General features: G+C 56.3%; 8 protein-coding genes across 8 annotated transcripts; 4 read left to right on the forward strand and 4 right to left on the reverse strand.

Moving 5' to 3' along the window:
* Nucleotides 1-632: 632 nt before the first annotated feature.
* On the reverse strand, nt 633-2,749 carry BO80DRAFT_42482 (acyltransferase family protein). The gene has a single exon (XM_025719377.1). It carries the CDS (start codon nt 2,425-2,427, stop codon nt 796-798), a length of 1,632 nt encoding a protein of 543 aa, XP_025576551.1. The 5' UTR covers nt 2,428-2,749; the 3' UTR covers nt 633-795.
* BO80DRAFT_472875 (acetylornithine transaminase) lies at nt 2,716-4,802 on the forward strand (the record flags this gene model as incomplete). Its single annotated transcript, XM_025723153.1, has 2 exons — nt 2,716-2,793; nt 2,838-4,802. 2 exons carry the CDS (start codon nt 2,716-2,718, stop codon nt 4,545-4,547), a joined length of 1,788 nt encoding a protein of 595 aa, XP_025576552.1. The 3' UTR covers nt 4,548-4,802.
* BO80DRAFT_424144 (uncharacterized protein) lies at nt 4,613-6,443 on the reverse strand. The gene is made up of 2 exons (XM_025719209.1): nt 6,288-6,443; nt 4,613-6,226 (listed from the first exon to the last, which is right to left on the reverse strand). Exon 2 carries the CDS (start codon nt 6,165-6,167, stop codon nt 5,058-5,060), a length of 1,110 nt encoding a protein of 369 aa, XP_025576553.1. The 5' UTR covers nt 6,168-6,226; nt 6,288-6,443; the 3' UTR covers nt 4,613-5,057.
* A 647-nt stretch (nt 6,444-7,090) lies between these two features.
* On the reverse strand, nt 7,091-9,310 carry BO80DRAFT_424145 (argininosuccinate synthase). Its single transcript, XM_025719210.1, has 13 exons — nt 9,136-9,310; nt 9,016-9,054; nt 8,802-8,957; nt 8,710-8,745; nt 8,397-8,653; nt 8,318-8,336; nt 8,226-8,258; nt 7,902-8,168; nt 7,808-7,852; nt 7,672-7,753; nt 7,563-7,617; nt 7,333-7,499; nt 7,091-7,238 (listed from the first exon to the last, which is right to left on the reverse strand). Exons 1-13 carry the CDS (start codon nt 9,173-9,175, stop codon nt 7,181-7,183), a joined length of 1,254 nt encoding a protein of 417 aa, XP_025576554.1. The 5' UTR covers nt 9,176-9,310; the 3' UTR covers nt 7,091-7,180.
* Nucleotides 9,311-9,738: 428 nt separating this feature from the next.
* On the reverse strand, nt 9,739-13,744 carry BO80DRAFT_492799 (mannose-ethanolamine phosphotransferase GPI13). The gene is made up of 2 exons (XM_025723787.1): nt 13,081-13,744; nt 9,739-13,004 (listed from the first exon to the last, which is right to left on the reverse strand). The coding sequence occupies exons 1-2, from the start codon at nt 13,308-13,310 to the stop codon at nt 10,025-10,027; spliced, it is 3,210 nt and encodes a 1,069-aa protein (XP_025576555.1). The 5' UTR covers nt 13,311-13,744; the 3' UTR covers nt 9,739-10,024.
* A 900-nt stretch (nt 13,745-14,644) lies between these two features.
* pabA (aminodeoxychorismate synthase pabA) lies at nt 14,645-17,701 on the forward strand. Its single transcript, XM_025720109.1, has one exon. It carries the CDS (start codon nt 14,756-14,758, stop codon nt 17,210-17,212), a length of 2,457 nt encoding a protein of 818 aa, XP_025576556.1. The 5' UTR covers nt 14,645-14,755; the 3' UTR covers nt 17,213-17,701.
* A 1,135-nt stretch (nt 17,702-18,836) lies between these two features.
* Nucleotides 18,837-20,735, forward strand: BO80DRAFT_352781 (WD40 repeat domain-containing protein; the record flags this gene model as incomplete). The annotated part of the gene is made up of 1 exon (XM_025715637.1): nt 18,837-20,735. The coding sequence occupies one exon, from the start codon at nt 18,837-18,839 to the stop codon at nt 20,733-20,735; it is 1,899 nt and encodes a 632-aa protein (XP_025576557.1).
* A 221-nt stretch (nt 20,736-20,956) lies between these two features.
* BO80DRAFT_42798 (pH signal transduction protein PalH) lies at nt 20,957-23,751 on the forward strand. Its single transcript, XM_025720146.1, has one exon. It carries the CDS (start codon nt 21,443-21,445, stop codon nt 23,717-23,719), a length of 2,277 nt encoding a protein of 758 aa, XP_025576558.1. The 5' UTR covers nt 20,957-21,442; the 3' UTR covers nt 23,720-23,751.
* The last annotated feature ends 6 nt before the right edge of the window (nt 23,752-23,757 follow it).

Genomic DNA, 23,757 nt, shown 5'->3' on the forward strand with positions numbered 1-23,757 from the left:
CCGGTCGCCTGACATGTGATGCCGCGTCATAGCGCCCCGTTTTGCACCGCCCCACCGCCTGCCCTCCCGCCGCCTGCCACATGATCGCCCATGCTGACTCAGCATTAGCTCCAACTTTCTGGATAACTAACTACTAGTTAATTAGTTAGTTATGTAGATAGTACTTACGTATACATAGACTCCATGTGTCCCCGGTTCAGGCAAACGGGCCAGCCGCCTGCTTGCTGGTGCATTCCTGATGTACGCCGGCTCGACGACTATGCTCTACTGTACTCTACTATATACAGTGTGAGGCTCTACGGGCATCACCGACCACCGCCACCAGACCGTCCTCACAGCATACATGACATCTCCTTCCACACAGGCCCTCGTGTGCTTGGAATAACTTCCACGGCCCCTCCAGCCCGCTAGTCGGCCATGGAAAGTCGTCTGACTCAATCCGGGTCGTCACATATACAAGAAGATCCATCTCCCTGTCACAACGCGCGACCACGTCCGCGGTAAATCTGGGGGGAAGGGGGTCTGTTCGAGGTACAATCCAATCTGCCGCCAACGGGTCTTCGCGGTAGCGCCAAAATGCCTGCTGGGCACGGGTTCGTGAGGTGAGATATGATTCTCGGGCTCATGGTGCATGCCAGCCCAGTGACTTATAAGGTGGCCAGCCGATGCGACTCCACCCCGCCTTTTCTGGGGTGGAGGGGAGGGGGCAGCGTGCTTATGATCCCGATTTGCGGCCTACGGGCGCTTCGGGAACCCGACCGAGTCAAACGGACGACCCGCGGGAAGGGCGGTCAATCAGTGCAGGTGTGGGTTCGCACCGGAGACCTCCAGTTTCGTCGATTTCACAATCAGCTTGTCTTCAAGCCAGCGGGCAAACTTGACGCTGGGAATATCGACCGCGCGCCAGAAGATGTCACCGGCCCAGAGCGAGACAGGCAGGCAGATGAGCCAGCCGATGAAGAAACCCAGGCAGTACTGAAAGTTGGTCTCCTTGCCGACCAAGGCCCAGATATTGGGCATAAGAGAATAGCCCAAGGAGTGGAGAATGGGGCCATGCACGATATAAAAGGCAAAGGAGATCTTGCCGAGGTACTGGGAGACTGGGGTGGTGAAGAGCTTCTGGATCTCCTTGGAGTGGTTGATGCTGAAGACAATGAGGACCGCCCCAAGGGTCTGGGGGAAGCGGTGCGGTTCCGGGTAGGTCTTGGGCGTGATCTCCCAGGTCCAGCGGTAGAAGGGAGTCCACTTGTAGCCGGTATTCGGGGCGGAGCCCAGGTAGAGACCTAGGACGAAGAGGGTGATCCACAGATTGCGGGTTGAAAGTTGGAAAGGAAGCATCTGACGAAGGGCATTTTGCTGCTTGGGGAGGAAGCGTCGGGGGCCCGGTCGGGGCTTCGAGAACTCGCCCTCGTCCGCAGGCCGCTCCCAGGTGCCGTTGATGAGGTCCACCTCCGCCATGAGCATGCCAAAGAGGAATAGGACAATGTCCCAGCGACCCCAGCGCATGCAGAACCAGACGAGCCCGCTGACAAGGGAGAGACGCACGGTCGTTGTCAGGCGGGAGGTGGCCAGGATGGTGAGGAACAGCACAATGGAGCTGCGAAACTCGACCGGAATGGTCCACAGATGCGGATTGTAGTAGTTGTAGTAGAGGCCCCAGTTGAAGGGGTCCATCAGATGGACGATCGTCAGATACCAGTCCCAGTACTGTTTGTGGAAAGACCGCATGATCGGGGGATGCTGTTCATTGGTGCCCAAGATGGTGTGACCCTCCACAAGGACTTTCTGAGAGTAATTGTAGACGCCCAATCGCACGGCGACGAAGACCAGAAGGATGCCGACCACCGACGGGATGTAGAGACGGAGCGCGCGACGGAAGGTGGACGAGGCCAGAACGGTGAAGGTCTGTTCCCAGGAGCGACTGCGGATCAGCTTCAGTGGCTTGTAGGAGAGCACGTAGCCCGAAATGACAAAGAAGATGGCCACCATGATGTGGCCGGAGACCAGCATATGCAAGATGGGGAGCTGCAGGAGACCAAAATTTTCATTGTTGAACCCCCAGCCGACGGCGACCTTCCAGGTGTATGTGAAGAGGAAATGGAAGTTGAAGACGAGCAAGCAGGCCCAGCCGCGCAGGCCGTCCAGCGCCGCGATAGCATGGGGTTTTGTTGGGGGCTGAGGCCGACCGCCGACATGATGTTGCAGGTAACTCGGAGTGATGAAGATGGCCACCTGGGTGAAGAACCGGTCGAGATGGTCGAGGGCGTGATCCATGTGGTGCTTGACGTGAGGGGCGAGAGCCGATGGGTCAGCCAGATCCGACCAACTGGCGGCGTGGGAGCGGCGATTGAGACCATATTCGAGATCATTCAAGGGGATATTATGGACAGGTGGCGGGGATCGGAGTCCATTGTCGGTCGACGACATGATGGCGACCCGAGTCAAGATGGTCGAGAGAGCGAGAGAAAGCGAGCAAGAGAGAGAGAGAGTCAAGACTCAAGAGTGATGGGGGAGGGACGGGCAGGGAAATGCGTGCCGCGGGAACGGGACGGCGGAGACGGGACGGGATGGGATGGGCCTGCACCGCAGATGCGCCTCGGATGGATTTGAAGTCGAAAGGGCGGGGACGAGGGGATATGGTGGGCATGAACGAGGGCGGGGAAAATCTCTCAGGTACCAAGGAGGGTCATGGAGGTCCTGGATTGAGTGGCACTCATGGCCGATATGGGCATGGGAGGAGGAGGAGGAGGAGGAGGAGGAGGAGGAGGAAGAGGAAGGACGGAGGGAGTCGTAGTACTACAACGGAGTACTACACAGTACACTACTTAGTACTATAGTACGAATTACGTACCTACGGTCCGGCTATCCTGAGGCCGGCCCGGTCACATGGCGAGCAGGTGAGTCACCTGATAACGGACCGCCGATGCCGCATCGGATCCAGCACATCCTACACCTCACTTTCCCAATTCTATTTAACTTCCCACCGTCCACTTCGTTTGACTCTTGAACTTGGTGATCATCTTGTCCCTTCGCTGGCGCCGATCGCCTTCTACCTCGCCGTTCATCTCCTCCGCCGCCCCCCCCATCTTTCCCTTCTCCACGCCCGGTCTATCACAAGCGGAATGGCGTTCGTACATCTGGCTGCCCGGCGGTTGCCCGTCGCTAGGAGACTCGTCCCTGGCATTGAGACCCTGGCTCAGCAGCGATTCCTCTCCGCCTCGCGCCAGGTGAACGCCCAGGCCAAAGCATCGGTGCCAAATCCTGATCCCGCCGCGGACTCCGCCTCGGTGGCCTTTGTGAACGACCAAACTCCCTACATGGTGCCCACCTACGTTCGGCCCGCGCCCGTCATGGTCAAGGGACAAGGATGCTATCTGTGGGATATGGAGAACCGGAAATACCTCGATCTGACGGCCGGCATTGCGGTCAACTCTCTGGGTCACTGTGATCCCGAGGTCGCTCAGATCGTTGCCGAGCAGGCTGAAGTGCTCGTCCACGCCTCGAACCTTTACTACAACGCATGGACGGGTGCCCTGAGCAAGCTCTTGATTGAGGTCACCCACAAGTCCGGCGCTATGCGCGATGCATCCCAGGTGTTCATCTGCAACTCCGGAACCGAGGCCAACGAGGCCGCGATCAAGTTTGCTCGCAAGGTCGGTCGTTCGCACGACCCCTCCGGCGCAAAGCACGAGATTGTCTCCTTCCACAACTCCTTCCACGGTCGCACCATGGGCGCGCTCTCGGCGACCCCGAACCCGAAGTACCAGACCCCCTTCGCTCCCATGCTGCCCGGCTTCAAGTATGGCAAGTACAATGACGTGGCCCAGCTCGACACTCTCATCACCGAGAAGACCTGTGGTGTGATCGTCGAGCCCATCCAGGGTGAGGGCGGTATCAATGTGGGCACTCCGGAGTTCCTGACCGCTCTGCGCCGGCGCTGCGACGAGGTCGGCGCTGTGTTGATCTTCGACGAGATCCAGTGCGGTCTCTCGCGGACAGGCACCCTCTGGGCCCACGCCCACCCGTCACTGGCGCCGGCCTCTGGTGAGGCGGCCCACCCCGACATCCTGACTTCTGCCAAGGCCCTGGGTAACGGTCTGCCCATTGGCGCGACCATTGTCTCGGAGAAGGCCGTCGCCAGACACATCAAGCCCGGTGACCACGGAACCACTTACGGTGGTAACCCCTTGATGTGCCGTGCCGCTCACCACATCGTCACCCGTCTGGCATCGCCGGAGCTACAGGCGTCAGTCGAGACCAAGGGGGCTTTGCTCGTGTCCGGATTCGAGGCCCTCCAGAAGAAGTACCCCAACGTCATCTCGGAGATCCGCGGCCGCGGGTTAATCCTGGGTGTCCAGCTGTCCCCGGAGTTCACCGCCAAGGCCTCCGATCTGGTGGCGGCTGCCCGCGAGCGCGGAATGCTGATCATCACGGCCGGTGAGGGCTGCATCCGCTTTGTTCCTCCCTTGACTATCACCGAGGAGCAACTCAAGACCGGCCTTCGGATTCTGGAGCAGGCTCTGGACGCCGTGGTGGCTGCGGCGTAAAAGGCCCGAGGGTGACGGGGCACGAGTACAAAAGTCATTTAATCTTCTGTCAGTCGACGCATATATTTCTCCTGTGATGTGACATGCCTTATGCTTTGGGATCTCGGGACATTAATTCGCTTTTTATCTGAACATTTCTGCGGCAGTGGCATATAGACGGCGGGTTAGATATCAAAATTGGAAATTAATGAAACCAAGCGTTGCTGTACAAGGCTACCAGCCTGCCCGACCTCTCCCGAGCTGGATTTGTTACGGTCCTTTGGGGACTGGGAACGCTACGAATGGGCCATTCTCAACCATCCATCATCATAATCATCATCATCAAATAAGGTCATGATTCAATTAAAAGCGATAGAGCAGGGGTGACACAAGGGTGGAATCAAGATACATGGAGAACAACGACACAAGCATAAACACCCAGCTGGTCCTCGACATATTTCCAAGGGCTGTGAGGGAAACCCTCTGCAGACGACGGTGCTCGCGCCAGGCGAGGAAATGCCCTGGCGGACCCTAGAACAGAGCATGGATCTCACCATGCTCACAGTACGTCCCCGCGGCCACGGCACCCATGTGGACGGGCCGCCCATTGCTGCACAAGGACCAGGTCGTGCCGTGCGGACCGCAGATAATGACCCCGTCGGCACAGGGTTTGCCCGGCGTGAAGCGGTCGTTGTCGTCGTCAGCCGATACGGCCGTCGGGAGGCTCATCAGGCGCGCGGACTGGGCTCCAAAGGAGGATGCCACCATAACCGGCGCATTGGCCGACGAGGAGGCCGGGGTGGCCCCCGTGGCGCCGCTCTTGGATGTGGAGGTGGTTTTCTTGGAGGTCGCCGAAGCCACGGAGTGAGCGGTGGAGGAGCTGCTGCTGCTGCTGCTGCTTGCGGCCGAGTGAGCACTACCCGAGCTCGAGCTGCTCGAGCTGGAGCTGCCTGAGCTGGAGCTGCCCGACCCGAGGAAAGGAGCCGAGCCGGTGCAGGTGTAGCCCGTGCCGCTCACGCTGCCCTCCACCGACGGACCGGGCAGGGGGAAGTTGACGTCGTCGCCCTCGATGGTCGTGCATTGGCCCGGCCCATTGACATTAGCAATGAAGATTGGGGGCAGGCTGCTGAAGCTATCACGCTTTTGCTTGGCGCTGTGAGCATCCCCGCCGATAGTGACCTGGGCACAGTTCATGTACATCTCGCGGTTGCCGATTTTGTTGAACCAGGTCCAGGTCAACAAGGCGTCCCCGCTCGGAGCATCCGCGGGAATGGTGAACTTGTAGCTCTCCGTCAGGGGGCAGCCGCCCAGCATGGAATGAATGACCTGGAAATTCTCGCCCTGGTCATACGAGAGCGAGATCTGGCAGGAGCCACCATCATGCGTCGCACTGCCCTGCAGCTCCAGATCATACTCTCCGCCAGGCGAATACGTAGCCACCGACCGAAACGGATCCTTGGCGTATCCTTTGCAAGGGAAGTCGCTGCCACTGCTCGACAGTGGGTTCGTGTAGGAGTAGTCCTTCTTGGACTCGTCTCCATTCGGGTCGAGCGGGCTGCGAATCGGATACGGGTTGGACATCTGGATATGACCAGACACCGAGGAGGCCAACAGGCCGCAGGCGATGAGCACACCCTTCATCTTGGCTCAGTGATCGATCCCCTATGCTCTGGCGGTTGGCTACCTGAGGAGCGAGACGACTAGCGCCAGGCAAGGCAGTCAGCAAGTGCACGGGTGAGAGCGAGGGACAGGACGGCGTACCTGGCAGGGTGCCGTGCAAATTAAGAAGATCTTGAGGCTGGGCTCAAACAGAAAGCGATGGATGACCAAGAGGACGGAAATGATCGGACGGTTCTTATAGTCAAGCAGCAGCCGCGATGGGAGTTCCAGGCATGCATAGCGGGCATTCCAACTGACCGGGTTACAGCTCGAGAGTTTTGCATCTGACCTTGCGTGGCTCATGACAATTGACCTCAGGCGCTTCGTCGTCCACAGTGGCTCAGAAGAATGAAGGGGCCGTTTCAAGTATCCCCGGGCAACTTTCGCTCTTGCCAGGAATGCTGGTCCGCGTAAGAGCCTGGCTGGGTGGCATTCCGCGTATTGTCCGCCACCATTGTTGAGTCCGGAGCACCCACGCTGGCCTCGGGGATGGCACGGTCACTCCGCCGTCACTGTGAGGTTCTCCCCAACTAGCACTCCCCGCGTCATTCACCGTAGCGCACCGTCATCATTGTAGCCGACGGGAGCGAGATACGGAGGCATGATCCGTCGGGGAGGACGTCAAGCGGACTGCCGCGTCGCCCCATCAACCACAAGCACAGTGAGGCCCGAGGAATGCCATGCTCTGAACTATAATTAGTTGGCGCAGCGCAGTTGATGTCATCTTGCGGGCCGAAGGCACTCTCCCCCATGTGCCAAGTATCCGTCGGTGTTACCTTCGATAAACATGCATGTCAGATCTAACGAACGACCTGTAAGCGAGGGTGCACAGGCCATACACAGCCAAAGGCTAATCGCCGGCTTCTTCGTTGTGGGCAAACCCGCAGATTACAAAGGATTGTTGCTTCGATTGAAAGTTCATGTATTATTGGCTTGTTTTGTCTAATTACCTTTTTGTTTCCCGCAAACACCCATCATCCCATGAGGCTCATTATTCATGCACGGCTGAGGGACTCACCCTCCTCCGCCTTCTGGAGACCGTACTTCTTCAGACTGGAGGTGGATTGAACCTGTTAGCTTTACGCGCCTACTCACAAGGAACCCGAACACGAGATAGGCAAGGGAGAAAGGAGAGAGAGAAACATACCGGATAGTCTGGATAGCAACAAAGCCGGTGGTGTCAGTGGGCTCAAAGTCCTCGAGGGAGTCCATGGAGGCCTCCTGCTCGGAGTAGAGCTTCTCCGTGCTGGAGGAGCGACCGAGAATGTAGACGTGGCCCTTGTAGCAGCGGAGGCGGACCTCACCGTTCACACGCTGGATGTGGGCTTGAGTTAGAGGATGCGATCAAGTGGGTTTCAGGGGTCGTGGGTCTCTTACGCGCTGGGAGAACTTCAGACTGTTCTCGATGAATTCACGCTCGGGGCTGAAGTAGCTGTAGACCGGTCAGAGCGGTTCGGCACGACAAATGGGAGAGGGGAGCACGTACTAGCCGTTGTACAGCTGGATGGACCAGTTGTGGGTGACGAACTGGTCACGCAGGGCGCGGACCTGGCCGTCCAAAACGAGACCTAGAATATCACTTAGCAATGTGGCCTAGGAGTGGGCTCGATGGGAATGCTTACCCTCGAGGTCAAGGTGGGCATCGCGGAGGATGGTCATGGCGGGGGCTTGAGTGCGTTAGCAGGGGGTTGATTGAGGAGGCGCAGGGATAAGTACAGTCGTAGCAGCCACGGCTCTTCAGGCCAATGAAACGGTTCTCGACAATGTCAATACGGCCAACACCGTGGGTGAAACCGATCTTGTTGAGGGTGTAGAAAAGCTCAACGGGGTCGGTGTACTCCTTTTCGGGGGTAACCAACTTAGTGGGCACACCCTGCTCGAAGTGGATGGTGAGGTCGGTGGGCTCGTTGGGGGCAGTCATGGGGTCGGCAGTCATGGTCCACATGTCAGAGGGGGGAGTGTGGTTGGGGTCCTCCAGGACACCTGTTCGATTATTCGTGAGTGAGGGCTGTGGGAAGTAGTGCCAATGGGTTCACTTACCGGCCTCGTAACTGCAGTGGGCAGAGTTCGAATCTATACCGGACAATTAGTATTCGGTGTCGAGAAATCATGCCTGGAGAAGCGTGACGAACCCATGGACCAGGGCTTGGCCTAAAACATGTAACATTAGCCGGTGTCGTTGCGAAGCCGGGTGCAAGATGCATGACTCACCTTGGTGGAAGTGACCGGGATGCCGGTCTGAGCGGCGTAGTCCAGAAGGTCGTTGCGGCCAGCGAAGCGCTTGAAGAACTTAGGGTCACGCCAGGGGGCAATGACCTTGATGGAGGGCTGAATGGCGTAGAAGGCCAGTTCGAAACGAACCTGGTCGTTGCCCTTGCCAGTGGCACCGTGACTGACGAACTGGCAGTTCTCCCTCTGGGCAGCGCGCATCTGAGCCCGGGCAATGACGGGACGAGCCAAGCTGGTACCTATGAGGAGTCAATTGGTTGTTCCACCACCGTCAGAAGAACATATCAGAACGCACCCAGGAGGTAGCGGCCCTCGTAGATAGCATTGCACTCTGCGATACAGGTCAGCGGAGGGAGCGTGACACTCCGGCGGGATCGATGTTCTTACGGATGGCGGGGAAGCAGAGCTCGGTGATGAATTCACGGCGCAAGTCCTCGATGATCATCTTCTTCGCACCGATCTGGAGAGCCTTGGCCTCGACGGCGGCCCAGTCCTCCTCCTGGCCGACGTTGGCGAGGAAGCAGACGACATCGTAGCCCTCCTCTGACACAATTGTTAGCCGAGACGGGGCGAGGTCGCAAAGGGGCAGGGTCTAGTGTACCGATGAGCCAGCGCAGGATACAGCTGGTATCGAGACCGCCTGGGATCAAAAATCGTCAGTTAGCGCACACAGCTTCTTATCAACCACGCAATTTGCGGGGTAGGGCGACGGGGCACTTACCGGAGTAGGCCAGGCAGACACGGGGCTTTTCGGAGGCCATTGTGAAGGTGAGAATGGAATTGAAGGGGTTCGTGGTCTGTTTCAAGGAGGATGAAGTTGAGGAGTAGAAGGGATGAAGACGAGACTTGGAGGAAAAAAAGATAGCTTGGGAAGTTTAGTTCGCGATGGCTCATCGGGCGGGCGTCGCTCCAGGTCGTTGACTCATCCCGGAGTCGGAGCTGTGCCCTTACGTAATGGCAGCCCGCGGTGGGCCAATGACCGTAAGCGAGTCGTTATCGGCGTGTCTGTGCCTTCCCCCGTACTAAGTACGGAGTAGTCATATCGCTGGATAATCGGCTTTGCGCCCGGACGGCGGGGAGATACGCCGGCCCGGCGCCTAGAGGCTCCCGCCAACTGGCATCGACGGCCACCGCTCAGGGGTCGACGGAGACTTTGGTACGATGTGGGGTAGTGACACCGCATAGCGACATGGTGTCATGGTGTCATGGTGTCACAGTGTCACAGTGTCACACCAGGGAGGCGGGAGCTCGTGTGATGAGGTGCCACCAGGCACGTGCTTCCTGGAAGTTTTTGGCATGATCAATCTACTCCACATGTCCGGGGAAGTACGCTCAGATATCGCCATATGTATTATCTCGAAGTATGAATATATATGCAAGGTAAAAGAAGAAGAAGAAGAGAGAGGAAAAAAAAGAGTTCATAACAGGCCCGGCGCACCCTCTCTCCCATGCGAGCCATGAAGGTATGAAGGCATATCAGTCAGGATGACATGGACCTTTCCAAAGTCCAAGTTCCGGGCAGAGGACAACCCTGTCCCCGGCTGGGAATGTCTGGCGCAAAGGGCCCGGTGGGCGGGGGCCAAGGTCCACTATCGACGATAGCTAGGGCACTACCACCCAAAAATATCACCCACGCTCAGGGTACTCCACCGCACCCCGGCCACAGAGAACACTATCAGAACGACATCCACGACCCCCAACACAGTGGCACCCATCATGAACCGGGGGCTGAAGATTCGAAACAACATGAGATGGCGGCGGAGATGACCAGCCCACATCGTGGTAGCCAAGTTAATGGTGGCGAAGTAGAGGATGTATGTGCACGCCGCTTGCACAACGTCGGTGAGGAGTTTGATCGAAGGGTTGCCCGATTTCGACGTTGAAGAAGATTGGTCATTCAGCTGGAGGGGTCGTTTCCAGAGGACTGTAAGAGGGACGGCGATGGCGGTAAGGATTTGCGCGCCAAAGCTGTTAAGGATCACAAAGATCGGTGACCATGGATATTGGACGGAGGAGAGAGGAATGAAGGCGGTCTCCCATTGAATGCTACTCAGGGTGGCCTGATGTCCAGTTTTGAAGTAGTAGAATGACCCGAGAAGGCCCAGGACGACCGGTCCAATGGCGGAATTGCCAAGCACCAGCGCATTCGTATCCAGAATTTCCAGCAGAGAAAGGATTTGCCAGAGCAACAATCCGATGGCACCCTGGCCCATGGGCTTCTGCATGAGGATGATGCCTAGGCAGAAATTGACGACGAGGAGAAAGTACCGCGTTCCATGCACATTGCCAAATCCCAGAATCGTGACGGTCGTACGTCCTGCCGGCTGTGCGGGAGCTGAGGATTTGCCTTTACCCTCGGGTTCCGCGTTGCCTTGGCTGACATTGATGCTGATGCAAGGCTTGGAATAGATGAACGCCGTTGTGCCAGCAGCGAAAGCGAGAGCCAGCACCAGCTGAGCCAAGAATACCCTCACCGACTTCAAGGTCTCCTTGCGCAAAGGCAGCCATTCACCGTCATCAGCGCCCTCGAGCACCCAAAAGACGGAGGTTATGAATAGCCCCAATCGGAAACCCATTCCAATCCAGAGTGTAGCGGCGCCTTCATAGGACTTGGACCCGGCGTAAAACGACCGGACAACAGTGGGAAGGATAAGCGCAACGAGGAACGGTATGGCAATTTGCCAGGGGGCGGAAGTTGAAGACGTGGCAGATGCGTAATAGGTAGAACGGCAGAAAGGCATCTGCTCCTCGCGGCACAGGCGGGAGAAGGATGCAAGCCTCCCAAGGATGACAAAGAGGATGGAGTGGTAAACGCCGAGTACACGGTCGGCGGTTGACTTTTGGCGCATCGAGGATACGCCAGCAAGAACACCGAAGGTGGAAAGGAAGAATAGGAGAATCTCGTCCTCCCAAATGGTGTAGGAGTTGGATGCGAACCCGATGGACTGGGTCACCGTGAAGATAACCGCCAGCCAGCCCCACAGACTCCTGGGCAACGGCACGGATAGGATACCTGAAGTGACAAAAATGGACCACGAGGCGCCGATTATGCTTCCCACAGCAGCCATCAAAGTGGACGCTGCAGCGACTCCCATCTCCACCATACCTGCCAACGACAGTGAGGCACCAACTGCGACTCCCACGGCAGAGCCTGCCCCAACAAGAGTAAGCAGCGGACTTGTAAGATCTGCCCGGCCCATGTTGGCGCTTCGCGCGTAGAAGACCAACAAGACAATCCCAGCAAACAGTACTGCAACTCCCTGGAGCATGCTTGGCACATCAAACTTGGCCCACAACCCACGGCACACCTGAAGAGTATGACGCTGGTATTCCTTGTATGACTCAGAAACAGAGCGCAAGTTCGCCTGACTGGATCGGCCAATCTTAGAGAGCTTTTGCCAGCTACATTCTGCCGCCTGCCAAAGTTCCATGGATTCGGATTCCAGGTCATCGTCTGCACCTCGCGTCGCTGCGTACTCGTGCTGATATCTCTTGATTTGAGCGGCTGTCAGACGGTTCACCGTCATAAGATTCTTCCAGTCATTCCCATTTGGCCCAATGAACGCCTCCTCGATTGGCGAGCCAAGATTATTGAAGGGGATGGGCATTCCTAGGAGAAGAGACAGAGTGGGCACGAGGTCGATCTGAGGGACAAAGCGATCCCGAGCTAACATGGGAGGCATGGCCGTCTCGGGGCTCGTACGGCCGAAAATACCTTTCTTCGAGTACATCCACAGAGCGGCCTCCACTTCGTCATGGGATTCGCCGCCGTGGTCACCCTTGGAGTCCATACCGTGATCGCCCATTACCACCAGAAGCGTCTTGTCGTCCAATCTTGCAATGAGATCGCGGATGATGCGATCCATCTCTTTCAGCTTCGCAGCCATAGCCTGGTGGTTTGGTCCATATCGGTGGCCAGCGTGGTCGACACCAAGGTAGTGACCGAAAATAACATCCCATTTCGTGGAATTTTCAGGATGAAGCAGTGGGAACAAATTGCCGGTCACACCGTTATCAACCGTATGCAAGTCCCACACATTGAATGAATCAAACGGCCGGGTCAGCTCAGGATCGAAGTAGTCAGGAAAAAGTGCATGCCAGGTATCGTCTCCAAGCTGGACTAGATTCTTGCCCGATGCGCGCAATTGAGCAACCAGGTTGTCCTCATCAATTGCCGTTCCGGCGAAGTTGGAGCCAGCATCAATGAATGTAGGTAGCGTCCCAGTTGTCAGTCCCTTTAGCCGCTGCAATGTAGTGGTGGGTGGATCCGCAATGAAAGGAAGCAAAAAGGCATTTTCGGGAGAATTCACGGCTGTTTCATACAAGACAGGCAAATTATCATGGAACAGTTGTGCCGCATCAGTCTCCGCAGTCGGGGCAAAGGGGACTGCAAAATCATAGCGCAGGGCGTCAATTATAATCACAATGGCCTTGTCAAACGATTTCTGATGCCAACACCCGTCGACTTTCTTGCCAACGCTCGATGCATCGCCGAAGGGAAGTACTTCGCAGGATGACTTGTTCTCCAAAACCATTCGAGTCAACAAGAATCCCTTGGTGAAGAAGAATATTCCGACAATATGCAGGAACCTATATATCGAATGGATCATGTCAGAAGAATGGGCCTTGAAGCAAGAGAAGCGGGTATGCTAAGGCGCAAGCTTACAATATCCACCCAAGCACACCAAGTACACCCAGATGCTTGAACTTGAATTCCCGTTCCAGGCCCTTTATGTATTGGTCTTGCGCATTGCCCCCAGCCAACGACTTTGGCACCTGTGGTTTCCGATGCTCATTGCGCTCCGAAGGTCGTGACGACATGGTCGGAACTGTGTTTCGCGAGCCGTGCAAGTTCGGTCGTTCAGGGCCTGAGCCCGCATTGATTGCAGGTACCATTGCCGGGAAGCTTTAATTGAGCACGCTTAGCAGTTGCTCATCCAAAAAATCCAAGGGAGGGTCCTTCTGTCGTGCGCAGTTGGGAGACCCCTCACTACGGGTTGAGCAGGGTTTCGGCTGCTGGAGATTTGCGGTCTTCGTAGAACGTCTCTGAGGATTCAACAATCAATGGATACCAGGGACCGAGTGCTAACTCATCGAATTGAAAAGGAGGCGAGCCTAGTTCTTAGCTTTTCTTTTTTTCCTTTTTCGCCCACCGTGGAGCTCTCGTGCGGTCTGTCCAGTAACTGGGATCAACAGAACACGCGCATAGTTACAATGACGGCTCCATTAGACGTAAGGACACATCAATTCTGGGCAGTACAGGGCCATGCAAGAACAGCCACGAAAAGGGGGGCTGAAGAGGAGTGGGAGGAACAATGGAAGAATGGAAGCCGTCGGCAGGTCTCCTGGGCACCGCGCCGGAAGATGCGCTCCGCTAGTAAGAGGGAATCGGCGCTTTCGGCATCCCAACCTAGGAATCCGCCCGCCATCATTGGCCGGAGCGGTTCGGAACATCCTGAACCCTGAGGAAGTGGGTCCTTGCCGTTTCTGGAGTCCTAGCCACCCTGGGCAGCCACGAGCCGAGGCGCAGCCCGGCTGCCAAGACTGTGACATAGAGTTGGCAGGGGACTCACCCGGTACAAGTACTCTTCTCCCGCGATGAACTAACTCATCCTCACCGTCGTCAGGGTCCTTAGCGGTCCTGGCGTCCGCCGGAATGCGCCATGCTCCCCCGAGTGGAAGGAAATGGCACGCTGGGGAGAAGAAATCGGCTAGATACTACGATATCTCCTTTCGGCTCCGACCTGACTGCAGGCTGGGGTTGTCTCCCAGAATGCCGTCTTGACACTGAAGCCGGTGGTCAAGCTGCACCAGACATGGACACGGTATAGCGCAATCCGCAGCAGGGCTACTGGATTACTGCGGCCATCCTAGCGAACATTGATGCAGTATGGGCAGTGCTAACGTGCCGTACGGAGTTGCGGACGACATGTCCTTTCCGGCACCCACAATCCCCACGACCTCGTCTGTGGCCAAGTGCACTTCGAAGGCAGCGTCGCCAGCTCATCATGGTATTAGTACAAATCACAAACTTTCCGGCCAGTGTCGGATCGCGCAGCAGCATACGCATTCCCCGCGGGGTTCAATTCTTCATAACCCGGCTGGGCTACTATTATGACTAGCCGGCGAGTGTGGCTATGCACGTGACAGCGAAAAACTCCGAGAACTCTATTTGAAATTATCGGGCATGGCGGCAACTCCCCTGACGGACTGACTCTTTCTTATCTATATATCTCCGACCCGGTCACTGGGTGACCCCCCTTACAGGTTCTCAAACGCCTCCACCGCCACGCCGGTTTTTCCTTCTCCTCGTTCTGACATCCGTCCCTTACCTTTCATACATGGCGCCGTTACTGGGCGATAACGGGCTACCACCGCGTGGACAACATGGCCCCGGAGGGACAGCGCCGAAGAATGTCCTATATATCGATGCGTATGACTCTTTCTCCTACAACGTTGTCGCCATGCTGGAGGAGGTCCTGGATGTCAAGGTAACGGTCTTGAAGATTGACTCGATATGGCCGGATGGAAACATGGCTGCATTTCTTCAATGTTTCGAAGCCGTCGTCCTTGGGCCAGGACCGGGGGATCCGCGGATACTTGCTGATGTTGGTATCATGGAGGATATCTGGAATCTGAGCTCCACAGACCTTCTTCCGGTCTTCGGAATCTGTCTCGGCTTCCAGAGCCTTTGCCTTCATCACGGTGCTCCTATACGCCGGCTACCACATCCGTTCCATGGTCAAGTGCGTCGAGTTCAAACATCCCAAGCAGACATCTTCGAATGCATACAAGATTTGGAGGTCACACTATACCACTCGTTGTATGCCCAGCTAGAATCAATTCAAGATGACCGCGGTAACCCCACTTTCGTCGGACCCGCAGCGCAAGAGCTTAGTCTTCTTGCATGGCTATCCGTTGAACAACACGGCCCCGGCGACTCAAGCCGACTTCCAATGGCCGTGCGCCATAAGTCAAGACCCCTCTGGGGTGTCCAATTTCATCCGGAATCCTGCAAGTCAAACAGGGAAGCATGCAGTGAGATTCTAAGGAAATGGTGGGAGATGGCTCTCCGTTACAATAAAATGAACGGACGATGCAGTTATCCGATTCTCACCAGTAGCTTCACTCAAATCTCAAGCGACATGACCTCCTTACCAGAAATCGTCCACACTATGTTGAAATGGTCCGCGTCTATTTCAAAATATTCTTCCTTCCGACATTTTCATGCGAAGACGCTGGATGCTGCAACGATATACGAGACTCAAAATAGCCCCGGCTCGCCTGCTGTGCTATTTAAATCCAATGGTCGGTACAGCATCATATCTGTGCCAGGTCCTGCCAGCTGGAGGTTGGAATACTCTGCACAGAGTGAAACGCTTATCACGGAAAGGTTCGGCTGCGACAATCCGCAGACGGTGGTTGAGACGTGCCTGCCCGTGAGCCGCTTCTGGGATGTCCTCCGGTACTTGATGGATATGAGAAAAGTTGAGTCAGGCAGTGAAAATGTCCCATTCTGGGCAGGCTTTTTGGGGTACTTTTCTTACGAGATGGGTCTTGCTTGCCTCGCTCGTCCAAAGGACGGCGACCACAGCCATTCAGGGTTTCGTTCGTCCGTTAGTGGCAATTCAACAGACGATCCGGCAGATTCCAGTTTACTATGGACCGAACGGAGCGTTATCCTCGACCATGAGACAGGACGTGTCACTGTACAGTCCACACTGGAGGCCGACAACTTGCGTGACGGATGGCTCGATGAAACATGCCGGCTTCTACAAGAAAAGTCAGCTCACGCTATGCCGGACGAGGCAGATGACAAATTTATATCTGATGTCAAGCTCCTGGATTCCGTGCTCCGTCGAGGTGTAGTACAATTCCCGGACCAGCAAAGCTACAACAAACAGTTTGAGGCTTGTACCGCTGAACTGTACGCTGGCGAGTCGTACGAACTCTGTCTCACCTGCGAAACAACAATAACGTTGCCCTCACCTGAGAGTGATCGTGACAGCGTTCGCCTTCCTTGGATACTATACAAGCGCCTTCAAAGGTACAATCCTGCCGCATTCAGTGCATTTGCAAAACTTGGAGATGTCAAAATCGTGAGCAGCAGCCCTGAATGCTTCATCAACTGGGACCGCGAATCTACACTGGAGATGAAGCCCATGAAAGGCACGGTGAGGAAATCAGATGGCATGACGCTTGAGAGAGCTAGAGAAATTCTCGGCTCAAGGAAGGAGGTTGCCGAAAACCTCATGATTGCCGATCTCATCCGGCATGATCTCTACGGTATTTGTGGATCTCGTGGCGTTCACGTCGAGAAACTTCTCGAGGTCGAGGATAATGGACGCGTTTATTCCATGATCACACATGTCAAAGGCGAGGTTCATCCCGCCCGACCCGGGTTTGCTGCGCGAGACATGCCTCAACTTCGCTCGGCCGACATGTCGGCATACGGACTGACGGCTCTACAAAGATGCCTTCCACCTGGTTCCATGACCGGTGCCCCGAAGGAACGCTCCTGCATGCATCTCTCATCTATTGAGGCCCGCAAGCGCGGGGTGTACTCCGGCGTCATGGGGTTCCTGGATCTCGGAGGAGGCGGCAGCTTTTCGGTTTTGATTCGCTCCGCCTTCAGTTCTTCCCGCGACCTCGACGACAAACAGAAATGGCGAATTGGGGCTGGGGGGGCTGTTACGGTTTTGAGCACCGCAGAAGGTGAATGGGAGGAGATGTTAACGAAACTAAACACGGTTTACGGGATTTTCAAGCCGCTCGGCACAAGTGGTTCTGCTGATTGACGGCAAGTGAAGTGTTGTTGGTTTCTCAGGCCTTACTTCAATTTCCAAAAACCGTATCCGTATCTCGTGTGTCGGATTCTTCATCGACAATAGACTGCTCGAGCTTAGATGTCTACAATTCCTCTCCCGCTTGAACAGCTGAGGCGGAACACCGACCAGCAACCACCTGACGTGGATCAATCTACCATAATCGCCAATATCGGGCTCGCAGAGATACGCCAATGGGTTTGCACCAGAATGAACAAGGCGATATATAACGGTGTCACACCGGCCATCGTGATCTGGTCACGTTCTATGCACGCAATGGCCACCGCTATTGCCCGAAGCATCCTACTGATGGCTTTAGGTCACGGTCATACCTGGCTGCTTGATTGATTGATTGATAATCTTGACTAACTCCCGACGGGCGGATATTGTTGGCCCGGCGGCCCACCCACCCGTCGAGGGGGTATGAACTGGCCGTTCCAAAAAATAAACACACGATTATGGTGGTGTTCTGATGAAAACAGGAAGGCAACGTAGGAGTCACAACTAGGAACACAAGGTAAGCAAGCACCACGAAACGAATAGAACGACACCTATGACCCTGGATATCATCGGTCCCAGCCGAAAGAGCTCCCCTTGTGACGAGTCAGCCGTCACAGACGGGACCAAAGTTCGCAATGTCGTCGTGGGCTGAGCGGCCCCGCACGATCAGATAGTTCCGTATACATCAAGTGTCTGCAGCCTCCTGACGAACCTCTCACATCCAGTTTCAATATCATAATCGGCCCGCTAAGCATATTTCCACTGGCCCATTAACTCAATACCAATTGCTACCTAGGTTGTACATGGTAAGTTCTAGCTGACGCAACTAATTAGTTCGTTGGCAGCTTTTCCCTGATCTTGATTGAGGGCCCATTGGAAGAGGAGAGCTGCGGCTATCCCGTGACTCGTATTACTATTTCAGAAAGAACCTTGACTTGCTACCGGAATGCCTATTCCATAATCTTTGCCCCATTTGATCCATATTCTTCTTGTATGCGCTTGCCAAAGGATTCAATAGATAGCTCCAATGCCCCGACGCTCCATCCCAACCAGATAGGACGTTGAACTAGATCATTGATGTGCATGGCCGGTACGGATTGCTCGTTGCCAGGCTTGGTCACCGGAAGTACTTGACCCCCCGCAGGATCACATGATTGCTCCACGTGATCGGAAGAGCGACTGCTGATTCTCGCTTCTCCGCATTGCATTCCCCTCGTCCATTAACTACTACTACTACGTCCTTCGTACTAGTAGGCCAATTGCCGTTCTGAGCCGCCGTGCGTACCGGAATGCCCTTGCTGTCTCGGGCAATAACATGTGAGAAACCAAGCTATGCGCCCTCAGCCTGCGGGTTTGCCCATCGCTCATTAAAATCGCGGCGCCGTTCCTTGACAGTAACCCCACGTCTTCCATCTCTACCACGCAGTCGCTGGTATAGCTGGTACACATTAATCCTTTTCTTTTCCCCTCTCCCTTCCTTTCTTCTATTTCTTTCTCTTTCCTTCTCCGTTTCCTTTCCGAACTCCTTTGTTGCGGACTCTTGGCATTGTTGGAAGTAGCGACAAGCCCAAGTCTATTACTGAACAAAATGGCTTCGATGATCGTAGAAGATGACGATGATCGCGATCTTGCAGGTTCCCCAGACGGAAGCTCGGATAACGAAATGGACGATACGCTTAGGAATGCAGATGACGGGGAGCACGACAACGAACCCGATGCCGACGCTGACGCCGACCAAGATGCAGAAAGCCAATCGAATGCCAGTCACGTATCCGAAAGCGCTGGAGGTGCAACGCAACCAAACCCTGACGTCGAAATGTCCACGGCGACTGCGACAAATGCTGTGTCGGATCCGCTGGCTGCGTTTCATCCGAGGGTGCGTGCGGAGTGCCTGACAGCGCCCACCTTCGATATTGTCCCAACGACGGCCGCCCCCCACAGTACTTCGATCAATGCCGTAACCGCGACGGCTGATATGAGATGGGTTTTCAGTGGTGGCTCGGATGGATACGTCCGGAAGTTCAATTGGGTGGACTCCATCAACAGCAAGTTGATGCTTACAGTGGCGCAAAGGCATCCTTTTGTCGACAGCGTTATCAAGGCCGGTGTGCTGATGACATACTGGGAAAACATGGATGGGAACGCATTATCGCCGGTATACTCTTTGGCCAGCCACAGTGAGGGTCTCTGGTTATTGTCGGGCTTGGAGTCTGGTAGCATTCGACTACAATCGGTCCGTCACGACGAGGGCAAAGAGATTGCTCTTCTACAGCAGCATACGTCCGCAGTCTCCGTACTGAGCCTGACTTCGGATGAAAAGTCATTGCTCTCCGGCAGCTGGGACAAGCGAGTGTTCGACTGGGACCTCAACACGGGCCAGACCCGACGCACATTTGGGTCTAGTGCCCGCCAAATATCGGCCATTGAGGTACGCCCGGAATCCAGTCTACCGATTCCCAGGGATACCACCGAGTTTCAGCAGCCAAATGGAACGTATTCGTCCAATTATCAAGCCCCTGGGAATGACAGCTTCGGTTTCATGGATCCGACCAACGAGGGTGAAAACGGCGCCGGTTCGATCCCGCAGGCGGGCTCCCCCGCCGATTCACTCTTCGGCGGAACCGACTCGTTGTTTGGTGACGAGAACGGGAACGGAGGCGATGATGCAGGGAATTCGGGCAATGCGTTCGGCATCGACGAGGATGATGAGTTTGGTAAAGCGCTTACCAACGGAGTCTTACCTGACGCTGACGCCCCTGGAGAGCCGGAGCCAAGCCAAACCGGCGTTGCAGAGGCTTCTGCTGTCGTCGGTGCCGCTGCTGATACCAATGCAGCGATTCAGCCGCCGGACTCTGGTCAGGGCGAGATGCCCCATGGCCCCTCTCAGCCCGTGGTGAATGGGCTGCCCCATGCCGAGGAGTTAGAGCCGTCAATATATACTCAAGATAGCGCCCTTCCCGCGCAAAATGGATCACATGCTGCCACGGATAATCTTTTTCTGGCCGCATCCATCGACGGTACGATCCGAGTGTGGGATAGACGAGAGCCCGAAGCTGTTGCTCGCATCACGCCTCAGAACTGCCCTCCTTGGTGCATGAACGCCTGCTGGTCGCCGGACGGCAACTACATCTATGCAGGGCGTCGGAACGGCACCGTGGAGGAGTACAGTCTTCACAAGGGCCTTCGGAATCCGCAGCGGACCCTCAAGTTCCCTCAGGGAAGTGGACCCGTCACGGCGCTTAAGGCGATGCCTAATGGCCGCCATATTGTCTGCGCGTCGCATGACATCCTCCGCTTATACGACCTCCGACATGAGCAAGTCACCCGGCACTCCACTGTGCCCTTCCTGATTATCCCGGGACATCGGACCGGAACCGTTTCCCAGCTGTATATTGACCAAGCATGTCGCTTCATGGTGTCGACCAGTGGCAACCGAGGGTGGGAAGGAAATACCACCGAGGTATTGCTCGGGTATGAGATCGGCGTACCTCGCTGAGGGATCTATATACTACCTGGCCTGCATGTGCGGGATACCTTGTGAGGGTCGCGGCCCGCCCACCGAGGATACTAGCAAGAGCCGTCCGTAGCAATGAAGTACATGGCACAGGTGGGGGGGAGGGGGGTGGGAATTAGACAGATCAACCGATAGATAGATGGACAGTTTCCCCAGTACGGAGTACGCAGTACACACACACTACAAGAGTACACAGTACGTAGTAGTGCACCGGGTCCACAATAATCCGCCTCGCCAAGCGCATCATCACGTGCGTACGGTGTAGATCCCGTGACGCGGTCGGGGCTCCGGCTCCCCAGCGGCCGCGTTCCTTCACTTCCAGTTGAGTCGCCTCCGCCCTCCTGAGGAGAAGGCTTAGTGCAAGTCGGCACCGCTATAGTACTGTAGTCCACCTTGCATTCATTCCTCCGTCCGTCACTGCTCTTCCCGTCCTCTCCTCACCTCTCACCATCTCGACCTCCCACCACGACCTCGATTCTTAACCCTCCCCCCTCCCCCCCCTTTTCCCGACTCCGACCGTCGACCCCGGATCTTTCCCTCTCCTTCGCGCCGCCGCTCCCACCCCCGTCCCGTTTCGTTTTCTCCCCCCAACACGGTTCGCCAGAATGATGATGGTCTGAAGGGCCGCGTGCGACGGGTCACTCTGCCAGCGATTGAGGATAAGGTCGGCCGCGGGCTGCTCTCCGACCATGAGGGACTCGGCTCCAGCCCACTTGACGCCTCGCCAGATCTGGGCTCAACCAACCACCACCACCACCCGCACCTATGAATCGGGCTGCACCCCGTTCCTCTTGCCCAGTGATGGCTATGTCTATTTGAATCGCTCCTACTCCCTCACCCTCACCGAAAATGCCATCTACGATCCGGTCTGTACCAGTACGCAAACCGCCACCGCCCATGCGGTCGCCGCCCTCGATCTCACCGACCCCTTCTACTCCTCCGTGACGCCCGCCTTGTACGCCATGGGCTGTACAACCGTTGTCAGCTACCTTCTTGTCATCATCCTCCTCATCACCCCCCGCACCTTCTACGTCGGAGGCCCCGGTGGGGGCGCGAACTTCCTCGGGCGCCACGGGATGATCAGCAGTTCGTACAGCGGGAACTCGTCCGTCGTCGGGGTCGGGGGACGGCCGTGGCTCCAAAAGGTCGCGGCCTTGCTAGTTGCCGTCTCCCTCACCATCGCCACCGTCGACTCATTTCGAGTGGCCGAGAAACAATATTACTATGGCTACTCGGACGCCGAAGCGCTAGCCGACGAAGTCATTGACGGTCTAGAGATCCGAGTGGTCAGGATCATTTCTAGCACCTTCCTCTGGCTTGCCCAGATCCAGACGCTCATCCGACTTTTCCCTCGGCACAAGGAGAAGATCATGATCAAGTGGGCCGGGTTTGCGTTGATTGTTTTCGACACCACCTTTAGTATCTTAGACAAGTTCCTTGTGAAGACCGACACCGTCCATCCGCGCCTGTACGAAGACGCGATCCCCGCTCTCAGCTATTTATTCGAACTTGCTCTCAACCTACTGTACGCCGCCTGGGTCATCTTCTACTCGCTTTCGAAACACCGGTTTGCCTTCTTCCACCCGAAGATGAGGAACATCTGCCTGGTGGCCTTGCTATCGTTATGTGCGGTCCTCATCCCGGTCGTGTTCTTCGTTCTCGATATCGCCAAGCCCAAGATTGCGGGATGGGGTACATATGTGAGATGGGTTGGCTCGGCTGCGGCAAGTGTCGTCGTTTGGGAATGGGTGGAGCGCATTGAGGCACTAGAGCGCGATGAAAGGAAGGATGGGATTCTCGGACGGGAGATTTTCGATGGGGACGAAATGCTGGAAGTGACTCCGTCGGAGGAAGTCGATTGGCCGCGCTTTAATCCCGATGGCAATGATCGCGGCGGAGGGGCGGGTACTTCCTCGGGATGGGGAGGCATGATGGGTCTGGCTCATCGGCCGTTGCGCACCAGGGTCGGCCGTAACTGGCAGTCAGCTCTGGAACACCAACAACACACCATCCCCGTTGACGCTCGGCGCCGGAGAGTGGTTCCCCGGCCTACTCCTCCCCCAGCAGCCGTGACGCCTGTTAGCCGGGCCGACACAACCAGCGCCGCCAGCACGGTGTACAACGTCCATTATCATCCGGTTTCCAGTCCAACTCCGCCTGTGGCGATGCCGCATATGGAGGAAGAAGATGAAGACATGGATGAAGCGGTAGCAGCCAAGGAGATGTCGGCAGCTCTGGGCGAACAGCAACCCAACATGGCCCATGATGCGCTGGCGGCACAACAGACCAGGGAGCAATCTCCACAGATCGTCCACGTGGATAAAAGATGGCGAACGCTATTCAATCCTTTCAAACGGAGGCGCGCATCCTTACCCAGGGAAGTTGCTTCTGCACAGGCCGAGGAAGAAGGGAACCCCGCTGCTGCTCAGGTTGAACAGCAGCACCTATCCCCGGATAATAGTGACGACGAGCACAGCCTGCATCCAAGGACCGAGTCTCTCTTTGGCTTCCATCGGAGACTGAGGCCTGGGTCTGGCCGGCAAGGGTCCGACTCTCCCTTGCCCGTGACTGTCATTCCCGCTCGGCGCCGAGGCCAACAGACCTGGTCGCCGCAACAGTTCCACGCACCTAGCCTTCCCGAAACGACGGGATCCCACCAGCGCCTGCCGTCCGGCCGCGATGATCTACCCGTGAGGGTGATCCGACCGCAGACCCGCACCGCCGCTCCATGGAGCGTAGCCGATGGGGAAGGGTTTGGCAATGGGGATTATGAATTGCGATATGATCCTGAGGCGGCCGCACTCGTGGAACCTGGCGGGCATCGCATTGAATCTCCGCCTGCGCCGGAAGCCGATGGCTCGCCCCGTGAGCCCCCGGGCCAGGACCTCGACGCGACAGAAGGAGCTCGGTCACCAGCTCACCATATGCAGGATGCGGGCAATGAAGAGTCCCGGGGTGCGCCGTAGTTTCTTTCCGTCGGATTTATTACTTCTAGTTTATTTAG

The sequence above is a fragment of the Aspergillus ibericus genome, assembly GCF_003184845.1.
Source record: "Aspergillus ibericus CBS 121593 unplaced genomic scaffold BO80scaffold_14, whole genome shotgun sequence".
NCBI lineage: Eukaryota > Fungi > Ascomycota > Eurotiomycetes > Eurotiales > Aspergillaceae > Aspergillus > Aspergillus ibericus.